We start from the raw sequence: 12,377 nt of genomic DNA, 5'->3' as shown, positions 1-12,377 counted from the left end.
AAGTGCATTCCCTAGAGGAAGAGGCACTTTACTGACCTGAATAATTTGTCACATTGCGCATGCGTGAAATGCGTCAAAAAAATTGACGTAATTAACAACAAACAGCTGATTAACGCCGTTAACGCGCTATTTTTGACAGCCCTAATATATATATATGATTACATTACACATTCAATGAGAAAGTGTGTCCAATGTCTTGACTGGTACTGTATATATACACTCACCTAAAGGATTATTAGGAACACCTGTTCAATTTCTCATTAATGCAATTATCTAATCAACCAATCACATGGAAGTTGCTTCAATGCATTTAGGGGTGTGGTCCTGTTCAAGACAATCTCCTGAACTCCAAACTGAATGTCAGAATGGGAAAGAAAAGTGATTTGAGCAATTTTGAGCGTGGCATGGTTGTTGGTGCCAGATGGGCCGGTCTGAGTATTTCACAATCTGCTCACTTACTGGAATTTTCACGCACAACCATTTCTAGGGTTTACAAAGAATGGTGTGAAAAGGAAAAAACATCCAGTATGCGGCAGTCCTGTAGGCGAAAATCCCTTGTTGATGCTAGAGGTCAGAGGAGAATGGGCGGACTGATTCAAACTGATAGAAGGGCAACTTTGACTAAAATAACCACTTGTTACAACCGAGGTATGCAGCAAAGCATTTGTGAAGCCACAACACGCAAAACCTTGAGGTGGATGGGCTACAACAGCAGAAGACCCCACCGGGTACCACACATCTCCACTACAAATAAGAAAAAGATTCTACAATTTGCAAGAGCTCACCAAAATTGGACCGTTGAAGACTGGAAAAATATTGCCTGGTCTGATGAGTCTGTTGAGACATTCAGATGGTAGAGTCAGAATTTGGCGTAAACAGAATGAGAACATGGATCCATCATGCCTTGTTACCACTGTGCAGGCTGGTGGTGTAATGGTGTGGGGGATGTTTTCTTGGCACACTTTAGGCCCCTTAGTTCCAATTGGGCATCGTTTAAATGCCACAGCATGATTTCTGAGCATTATTTCTGACCATGTTCATCTCTTTATGGCCGTTTCAATGTGCCACCTGGCTTGAGAAACCTGTTCCCTATTTGGGTAGCACACATATTCTAAACGCCTTCGGCCATTTTAATCCAGATTAATTCCAAGATTACAGTGAGATTAATCTAGATTAAAGAAATTAATCCATGCCCACCACTAATAAAAAAAAGTATTGGTTATAAACAAATGCCTTGTAAATGACTCATCCCCAAATATGATCAAACATTTTACCAAGTTAGATATGCAAAACAATTTCAAGATTTATCCATTATTTTTTATAATAACAATATAATAACAAATGCGGTGTCAATATATTTTACATAAAGTGATATCTGATAACGAGCAACTGTGTCTCAGCTAAAACTTACCATATATATTATATTATCGCTATTATATTATCGCTACCAAAACCATTCATTGTTAATTGTGAAAATATATATTTTTGTAAATATAATATAATATGGAATCTATGGAATATACATATACATATATATATATATGCCTCATTTATTAGAAAAAAATAATCCATTTTCATTTTATTAATGAAAAATGAAAAAACTTTTATTTGCTATTAATGTATTTTTAAAACGCCCGATTAATTACATCATTTTTTAAAATCCTATTTACAGACCTTTTTTGCGTCACTGACCGTGAATCTAATCAAAGCATCTGTCTTCCCAAAACAGTAATAATATAACAGTAGAAGATTGTTATATAGTACGAGTCAAACTGAATAAGATGTTTTTACGGGTACTGTACATATATAAACATCTGTAAATTCTATATATTATCAGTACCAAAGTTCTATTTACTATATTTAACCTTCCTTCATTTGAGATTACACCTCCAACAATATATTTAAACAGGACTCATCAAAACATGGCAACATCAAATAGGAATAAAATGTGTAACAAATTAAGTTCTCCTTAAAATATTTTTCATAATAACAGTAACTGATAGTATATTAACTTAAAATCACATCGGCGCAAGTGCAGTTGGCTGATTCTTATGTTATTGGGAATGATGTAAAACCAGTAAAACACTGGTGGTAATGAAATTAAATTTACAAAACAATCTAGAGCAATTTGTGGGCAAGAACTCTCACGTTGTCTCTCATTTGTTCATCCTCTCTGTTATGAAAGTAAATCCACCTGTTGATTTACCTGATAAAATCAGTCGTCTCCAAACCTATATTATTAAAAGCACATGTTGAATAAGAATTCTTTAAGCATATTACTAGAACTCAGCAGAAATCATCGAATCCCAATATGGCGCTGATACCTGGTGGAGGTGTGCCGGTCTGAGTGATGCTGCAGATGAGAACGCACACACCGCCTGACATTAAGATCGTAATATAAGTTAAGCAGATCGTTCCTATACAGTTTCTTTTCTTTCTTCAAAGTTCTCAATTTTCTCCATATTATCATGTAGTTCTAAGGATTTACATACCTTTTAACACCCGAGGTTATCACTGGGATTTGCCGTTAATACTAAAAAGTCTGTTAGCAAGAATTCCCTTCAAGAAATGAAGGGCAAGAATTAAGAAGCTGCTTTGGTTTATTTGTATTCAAAACATTTTAAACAAAGACCTATTGTACAATAATTATTATTTTTGTAAATGTAATATGTGCCTTTGTAACAACAGCAAGGGTGGGCGGGGCTTAGCAAAACGACCCATGGCAGATATTAGCATTAAAATACTTTGGTCTTATTCTGGAACACAGTAACACAGTTCTCTGTTAAACAAAAAGGAATCAGTGAATTACCTCACGCAGCAAAAGCACAAACACCGCTGCATGACATCTTCAACATTAGCAGGTGTTTAAATGCCCATTGTAGGGGCTTCTTTTGGGGCATTAGCCACACAATTCACACTTGTAGTGTCCACGTCCCTGTGCCATCTCAGCCAGGCATCAGCACCTGACACCATCGGACATCTTTACTCTACTCCTGTATACTGAATTCATCTTCACCAGTGAGCACTGACTGGTCCTCCCTCAAGTGGTTCAGTGGGAGGATCCCAGCACAGATTTCATGTCCTCGTTGGTCCTCAGGCATGTGGCCCCTGGAACATGGTGAGCCAGGGGGTGTAGGTGTGCATGTACAGAGCTGTCAAACAGCACGGGGCTCAGATTTCTATGTCCACTGGCCTGGTCTCCCCAGTCTTATTCTCTCGCACCCAAAGCTCTCTGTCTTTGGCTGGGTCCACACACTGCAGCAGCTGGTCCACCGGCTCCATCGTCTGTACAAAGAGAGAAGAGTTCAAGCATCGCCTCAGCTGACCTCTGAGGTTTACACCGGAGAGTGGTGTACAGTAGGTTGGGTAATAATGGGATTGATTTAGTTCAAATATCAATGTGAAATACGCTAGATTATACGCTGAAGTAGAATATGCAGTAAGTAAGAACCATGATGAGGGGCACATAAGTGAACAATAGGAAAATGTATCCAGATGAATATAACAAGTTTCCTTCCTGCCAGGGAGAAGAATTGCTGTCCAACCTGACATTAGATATTTTTTGGTTAACTCAATTAACCATACACAGATAGGTGTGCATGGCCAATGTTAAATTAACTGTGATGCAATCTGCCTCTGTGTCCTCGCCGTCCTTATTGCTGTATAAAAGTAACTGGAATAACTGGAATTTATTGACATGTTGTTGCAGTATTTCAGGGCATTTTCTCACCTGTAGTTTATTTGCTTTTTTCCGAGTCAGGATTAGTATGATACAATGTTGCAGTTTGCCCTTTGTTCGGTTTGTGTTCATACTGCAATGTTTAACAGCGGACTAAATATTGTTAACAAACACCAGGCGTCAGCAAACTGTTCTCTAATTGGTCCGATTTTAATGCAGCTATAAATGCCTCTGTTCCTTGACCTCATAACGCATGCATGGAACGGAGATAGAAAAAACAGTCCTACTTGTACTAGGGTCCTTAGATCCATCTGTGTATGCTGGGGTAAATTATTGATATATTGACTGTAGTCCATCTTCCACAATTCCACCCAATGATATCATTGCTAACCTACCCAACAGCATTTTGACCTATTCAGTCCTTCCTTGTCGATCAAGCTCTTCTTCTATTGATCATTTGAACTCTTCTCATGCAAACAGCTCTCAATTCCCCTACAGTACTTCTGCCAGCTTTCTCTTTTTGCTTTCCGAATGATTCTTGGAACTCTTGCTTGCACTTGTTTGTACTGTAATACAATTTGATCTGATCTCTTTAATAACTTAATCTTAAATACTCTCCCAAAACTCATCTGTCCACCAAGGTACAACATTACACAATAATACAGATCATGCTGAGGGAGTCAGAGTTCCACGGCCTGTTGAGTCTTTAGCTTCCACTTTTCCTCACTAAATACCCACTTACCTACATTCTTCTTCTTTGTAATGATATTTTTCACTTTGTTAGGAAATGATCACTGCTGACTGTTTCCTCTTCTACCTCCCACTCCCACATCCCTGCTAAATTCCTTGATACAATAGTTAAGTGGTCACTGTGTTCAGATCCAATCTAGACCCTCCACCATCATTAAAACAAAGCAAATTATTTTACTCCTGTAACCCTTCTATTACCTTCCTCTGTTCTTTCTCCATTATGTGCTATGTGCTATGTTCAAACCTACACATACACCACCCTGTTGCCACCTTTCCCATCAGACTGATTTCACTATGTGGCCCCTTACCTAAAATGAGTTCGACACCCCTGGTCTGAAACTTCTCCTTTCCGACCCCCACCTGCCAACGTCTTTATGCCAGAATTATCTGTCAGGTTCCTGTGATCACTTCAAGGAAACTTGGGTTTCAGCACACCTGTGCTCCTCGCCAACTCAGCCCAAACCGGAGTACTGAACTTCTCCTTCATTTTAATTTACGCCACAACCCCCTCGAAACCAGAGGCCTTCTCAGAACACGTGCATTCATACTGAGATGAAATTACAGACAGGTGGGCACTAATTATGTGACTTGTGAGGTCAATTAGTGGCACCAGATCTTTGTGAGGGGTTTTACAACAAAGGGGGTAAAAACATATGCACTTTTCAGATTTTTATTGGTAATCATTTTGAAATCCATGTTAACTTCTCCCTGACTTCTAGAGGATGGACTCTTTAGGGTTGGTCCATTACATAAAATCCCAATGAAATGAATTTGAATCTGTGGTTGTACCATTAGAAAATGTAGAAAGGTCAAGTTTTCCTTTTTACATGTTAAACCGAGTCGAATACTTACACTTTGGTTGAACATATCTGTCTCATGTCGAAGGGTGGTGTACTGACACAGATGCTGTCTGATCATCTCCACCCGCTCCAGCTCCAGCCGCTCCAACTCCTGACAAGAAGAGCAGTTAGTCATAATAGTCAAATATTATAAGGTGTGTATATAATTAATTCAATTCAGTTGAATTAATTTTGTACAGCCCAAATGAAAATGAACACACACCAAAGCACATATTAAATACATGATTTCTTACCAGACTTGTGGTGACCATCTCCTCAAACCATTTGGACTGAGACTGGTTATACAGGTCCACACAGCGAATCAGATCGTCTCCTGGTTTGGGACAATGATTAGAATACAGTGAGACCTGACAAAAGGCCAGCAACGTTTTTCTGTTGGACTGAACATTAAACAGCACAATCTGTCCAGTAGGCGGTGCTACTTGCAGCTGTTCCACAGTATTGGCACCGCACCACGTTGTCCCAAACAGTACAGACAATCTGGCCTGAGAATATATTCTGTTATAATAACATAAGCAATAATAAAAAGGGGTATCCCTGCCTATGCTGCTGACAGCCAAAGAGCACTTATCATTAGAGAATGAATTCAATTCATTTTATTTTATATAGCCCAAAATTGCAAACAAATTTGCCTCAGAGGGCTTTACAATCTGTACACATGCAACATCCTCTGTCCTGAAACCCTCACATCGGCACAGGAAAAACTCCCCAAAAAATTAAAAACCCTTCAATGGGGAAAAAAGGAAAGAAACCTTAGGGAGAACGTCAGAGGAGGGATCCCTCTCCGGGGATGGACAGACTGCAATGGATGTCATGTGTACAGAATAAACAATGTAAAGGATGTACAATACATTCAATTCCTCTAACAGAAATGATACAAATAATTGCAAGTAGAAGGCCAAGTGTACGGCAGGACCACTGTAGAATGAATGAATAAATCGGGGGGAGGATGCCGGTAATTTTGCAGATTACTCCATCATCTGCAGTCAATGGTCTGCTCATATTTCTGAAATTTTATATTCACAAGAATAGTGTCATTTTAAGTGTAAATGTTTAATAGCTCATAGCCAGTGCAGGACAGGTTTACTCTGAGTGGAGTCTGGAGACCAAAAAGTGTACTTTGTCTCACTGTTCCAGATACAGCACTGGTAGGTATATCCATGAAATGAAAATGAATTTCCTGAGGACCATGTACATAAAAAAGATGCTCCAAACAGAGCCATCAAAGAAATCAATAGAAAATGGGAAAGAAATTGCAGAAGAGCTGCTGCTTCTACTACAAATCCCAAAAAGTAATGTGCTGCGCGGAGAGAGACTTGGTTGATTTAAGAGAAGAAGAAGAGGAAAATGAGGAGATGCTGCATTCCAAGGCCGCGATAACGAGTCTCTGTTATGCGGACACAGATGCCGGGCTTTAGTTGTTTTGGCATCAGTCTCTTCACCGCTTCCCTCACCCTGTAGTCATCATCACCAGCAGCCAGACATGAGCACCGTCAACAACTGCTGCTGTTTACCCTCTGTGTGTGTGTGTGAGAGAGAGAGGAGCAGTTTGGATGAAGGAAGGGTCTTTGTGTGTAACAGTATGTGCTCTGCCTGGTTGAGTCATGACATCACACTTGGCGGAGGGTCTTTACTTTTAGTCACTTTCCTCAGGTCCCTGCCTCTTTTCCTGCTGTAACATGCATACTGTGTGTGGATGTAGACACTGGTGACTGATCAGTCCCAACAAGGTCAGTCAACACTAGTCCTTGTAGTGGTTATTAATGGCACTTGAAGTTCACCCTGTTCATTAGTGCATAGATTTTGAGCTATGTAATCAGGTTTGAGGGAACGGGCACCGGAGCATCCAACTGAAAAACTGAAAAGTAAATAAATAAAGGTGAAACTAAAAAAATTAGAATATCGTGCAAAAGCTCATTACTTTCAGTAATTCAACTTAAAAGGTGAAACTAATATATTATATAGACTCATTACATGCAAAGTGAGATATTTCAAGCCTTTATTTGATATAATTTTGATGATTATTGCTATATAATATATACTATACACTAATATATTAGTTTCACTAGGTTCAGGTTTTTGTTATTTATTGTACATCATTAAACACATGCTTTGTTCCTGTATTGTGATTGGTTTGTAGCTTGTTGGCAGAATATTAAATATTATTCATTTATTTGGATGACATGTTTCGATATCAACCAGAGCTCACATGTGCTTATGCTTACAAAACGAACAGCGGCCACAAGTAGCAATTACAGGATGAGGCTAAAGGCCATGATGCCTTCATGGATCATATTTCCGGTCCCACTGGCACCTGAACATCACAGCCCTGTTCTGATTTAACAGAGGGCTGTGGTTGTATAGGGGGTTACATTGTATTATGTCTTCTTTCTAAAATTGACATGTCAAACGTTTGGAACCCATTTTCTCATTCAATTCAATGAGAAATTATGTCCAAACTTTGGACAGGCACTAGGTGTTGTTCTGTTGATTCGTCTAAAACAGTCCTGTTGTTTTATGAAGCCCCTTGTGTTGTGAAGGCTGGATATTAATGTGCATGTTTGTGTGTGTTCCCCATGGACTGGAGAGTTAGTCCTGGGACTGGCCTCTCTGAACACAGACTAGAGCGCAGAAGGTTCTCTTCTTCCATCTGTCTATTAAAAAAACTCCCCGTCTGGCAGGAAGTCCTGATACGCCTCATGACTCATGTGAATAGACAAACATGGTATCTAAGTTCGTAGTGGATGCCAAGGGGCCACTTCAATGCTGGGCTGAAGAAACAATATGGAATTATTTTCAGTGACTTAGCCACTTTCTAAACTCCGATTCTGCTATGAGTTTCTGGCACTGGATTAAAGGTTAGCGCTGACACAAAGCATGAGTTCTCATTAGGGAATATCCTATATCTTTGGGAAAGGAATTTTAGAATTTGATTGATGACATCTAGGGCCACATATCTGCAATAGAAATTTAGTCCAGCAGTTGCCAACCTGTCGATCTCGAAAATTAAATAAAAATACATTTCGAAACACTTTAGGTCTCATTTTTGAACATTTTCAGAAGTGTCTTCTCAAATGTCAGAAAAGATGTGATTCATGAGTGGCTGCAGCTCGATGCCGAGACTGCTGCAGAATGTAGATGAGTCCATTCTATTCCACTGTGTCCACTGCTTATTTATTTATTTACTTTACTTTTCCGTCTGTGTAGTGCTTTTGTTTATTTCATGAAATCCTTATGCCTCGTAGAATCATGACTAAAAATGTGAAAAGTAATTTGTAATGATCCAAGTACTCTCATATTCCTTATTATTATTATAAACATTTAAACCCGAGGATGTCTGTAGAGTTGATGTGGACATAATAGCCAACGCTTCAAACCCATTCCTGCATATTGACAAAGAGGAGGTTGCAGCCAAATTCCAGGGAGCATCTGCTGAGCTGGGTGGAGAGGACATGGAGATGGTCGATACGCAGAATGACACGTCAAGGGACAGGGCCTTTTGGGGACTTTTGAGCAGAGAGAAGTTTCCTCTCCTCAGCACATGTGCACATAAAGTGAGTGTCGACTTTGGATCTACTTCCCTCTGTGAAATGTCATTTTTACAGAGGGAGGTAGATCACCTAATCAAAGTACAGGAGTTTGCTTACTGACAGACAACTCACAGGCTGCCTCTGCTTATGGGCCGAACTACAAGGCATCACATGACTGGAGTCAAGGGACTTCTGATGGCATGGTAGTGGGACACAGAGCTCACCTGCACTGACATTAGAAGTGATGTAACTTCAGTTGATAAATACATCAGTCAATATTAGTAGTTCATCCAGCCGGCTCTTTGCAAATGTGTTTTTTCTTGTTCTCTTGTGTGCGGTCAAAAAATAATTTCCTTTTTATGTTGCACTGAAATTAAGTCATTTAGTGTTACTGGTCACATCAGTTTGAAAGCTGGACCAAAGGGTCTGATTAAGGGGTAGTTCTAGAAGACTCCCTTTATGTCACATGTAATTTAGATATGCTTCAGCAGGTCTCCCATAATTATCCAATCAGCGGCGATTGGCTGCACCCAGGGGTATACGACCAACAGGGGCGGCCCTGTGGCTCTAAACCAAACACATAGTTACTGTCAAACTTTTTAAGGGGTGTCATTTCAGTGCGTCGGGCTTATAACTGTCGGTCACCGCTGCTTTACATCATGAGGTATCTTGGATCATCTACACTTCCTACGGGATGATCCTGTTGTCTTTACTGGATCTAAATCTATTCTAATTTTCGTTAACAAGATGAGACGTTGGTGGTGACGATGTCACAATACTTTTTTTCTCCTCGCATGCACCTAACAGACATGGGCAAAGTAGTGTCATGATGACATCATCCACAAACCCAGACAGCTCGGTCACTGTGGGGGCAGCGGTGGTTCTTGTGCACCGATACGGACCGCGACGACTAGCTCAACTGTCAACTGTCTCAGTTTAGCTAACTGTTAGCATGCTAAAGCCGCGGAACTCCACAGACCGATGTGCGTGAAGATGAAGACCTGTTTAACAGCTCGGGGGTGGTCAGCCAGCAGAGATGTTCATGCAGACCTGGCTGCTCTGCTTTCTGGTGACGGTAGGCAGCGGTTCCTCGACTGGATGAGACAGTCCGTTGCGGTAGTCTTCTCCAAATACGTCTAAATAATAAACTCTTTGCAGGGTTCTGAAACCTCATGCATTGACCGTGAAACACGCACACTTCAACCAATTCACACGCCACATCTTGAGAAGATGGCGATAAACCGTCTCGGCCACATGTATGTTCCTTACTAAGCAACAGAGAACGCGTGAGCACACGTGACGGGTGGAGACTTTTGATAGAACTGCTCAGTGCAGGTGACGGATGTAGCGGCACAGAGCAGGTGGAGGAAAACCCTGAGGACAGACACTAGAGAAAATAACTGGTTATGAAACCAAATAAATAAAGAGGAGATAAAGAGAAAGAAAAGACGGGGTCCAGTTGAGTGTGGCTGGTTTATGATCCAAAAAATAATGTATTGCACCGATTGTAGGACGTAGCCTATCCTAATCTCTAAAAACAGTACTTAAGTTGTCTAATGGCTATTAAATGTGACTGTAATTAGTTCTCGTCGATTAAAACTAGGCTAACATCTAAGAAGGATTAAAATGACTAAATGTAACTAAATCTAACATGCATTTTTGTCTAAAAGACTAAGGGTGAATCTCATTTCTCTGTCTTACCCCTTCCCCTTACCCCTCCCCCTCGGTTTTGCGCGTTCATGTGAGGGGAAGTGGTGTCTCGATTCTCATTTTGATTAAGGGCTAGGGCCAAGGCGTAGGGCTACATAGCCCTTGAAACGAAGTTTGCGGAGGACCACACTTGAAACCGAGGGGTAACAGTTAACAACGTAGGAATTTCTCAAAAGTGCCGGCATCAAGTTTTTTTTATGGCTGAACGTCGAACTGTGAAGGAGTCGCACAAATCTAAGTATTTTCAGCAGTTTAATTGATATTATAATTATGACACTCGTGTTTTATGATCCTTTTAATAAAATGTTCAAGTGGTTTTAATTGTAATGTTTTTGTTTTGAATCGGTAGTAAACCGCTAGCTAGCAGCTATGCGCTATTTGTCGAGCTGAGCTATCTATATGACAATTCATATTGTCGTCTGAGAAACAATCGTCTTCTTCTATGTCTTTGACTGATGGCACCCAAGCGTGCAAAGATAAAGAGAGCCCAGGCAATCGATATCACGACCTGAGACGACGGCATCTTCGTTTATGTCAACACTTGTCGCCTCTGTTGACGTAGCAGCCAGCTAGCGGCAAGGGATGATGACGCAACCAGTTATCGAGTGGTGTCTCATTTCTTAGAGGAACTTTCTCACCCCTACCCCCTTTCTCTCGGTATCGAGGGGCAAGGGGAAGACACAGACGAAGGGGTAGGGGAAGGGGAAGGGGTAAGACAGAGAAATGAGACGCAGCCTAAGACTAAATCAAAAATAGCTGCCAAAATGTACAATGCTAAAGACCTACAGATCTTTAATCTTCCCTTCCTCTCTATGATCCTTGAGGAACCCGTCGCAAATCAATTGCAATCAACAATGCTTTGTTCGAGGATTTCCAGTCAGAATTTCGATTGCATCATAGCACAGAAACAGCACCGGTGAAAATTACGAATGATCTTCTACTTGAATCGGACCAAGGACTCGTCTCTTTTCTTGTCCATTTGACACTATCGATCATTGTATCCTGCTGCAGAGATTAGAACATTTGATTGGTATTAAAGGAACTGCACTGAGCTGGTTTAAATCCTATTTATCGGATCAATCCGAGTAGATGAATCCACGAGGACCACAAATGTTGGTCATGGAGTCCCACAAGGTTCTGTGCTTGGACCAAATTCATTTACCCTGCATATAATACCTCCAGGCAACGTTATCAGAAAACATTGCATAAACTTCCATTGTTATGCAGACGATACTCAACTGTATCTGTCAATCAAGCCAGAAGAGATCGACCAGCTTGTTAGACTTCTAGAATGTCTCTGAAACATCAAAACTTGGATGACCTGCAACTTTGTGATGCTAAACTCTAAAAAATTTGAAGTTATCATAATACGCCCAGAGCGCCTTCGAAGTCAGCTGTCACGTGATACAGTCTCTATGAATGGAATTGTTCTGCTATCCAGCAGCACCATCAAGAATCTTGGAGTTCTGTTCGACCAGGATATATCCTTCAACTCTTATATAAATAAGTCATCAACAATCAGGAACTTCCTGACTCAAAGTGATGCAGAAAAACTAATTAACACACACACACACACACACACACACACACACACACACACACACACACACACACACACACACACACACACACACACACACACACACACACACACACACACACACACACACACACACACACACACACACACACACACACACACACACACACAAACACACACACACACACACACACAAACACACACACACACACATGAATGAATGTTTTTATTTGTTGTTTAGATATTAGGCTAGATATAGTTTCTGTTGATTTAAAATGCTATTGATCTAAATAGTATTGTTGGAAGTG

General features: G+C 40.5%; 1 protein-coding gene across 3 annotated transcripts in view; it reads right to left on the bottom strand.

The window, feature by feature from the left end:
- Nucleotides 1–2,582: 2,582 nt before the first annotated feature.
- The window catches only part of LOC119212514 (growth arrest-specific protein 7-like), a 49,651-nt gene continuing 39,856 nt past the window's right edge, over nt 2,583–12,377 (bottom strand). For all 3 annotated transcript variants that reach the window (XM_037462979.2, XM_037462977.2, XM_037462976.2), the window contains 3 exons: nt 5,523–5,602; nt 5,282–5,380; nt 2,583–3,285 (listed from right to left, as the gene is read on the bottom strand). In XM_037462979.2, coding sequence (XP_037318876.1) covers nt 3,172–3,285; nt 5,282–5,380; nt 5,523–5,602 — 293 coding nt within the window. In that variant the 3' untranslated portion in view covers nt 2,583–3,171. The remainder of the gene's footprint in view (nt 3,286–5,281; nt 5,381–5,522; nt 5,603–12,377) is intronic.

Source organism: Pungitius pungitius, chromosome 21 (genome assembly GCF_949316345.1).
Source record: "Pungitius pungitius chromosome 21, fPunPun2.1, whole genome shotgun sequence".
In the NCBI taxonomy this organism is placed as follows: Eukaryota; Metazoa; Chordata; class Actinopteri; order Perciformes; family Gasterosteidae; genus Pungitius; species Pungitius pungitius.
This window is presented reverse-complemented; position numbering and strand designations above follow the sequence as displayed.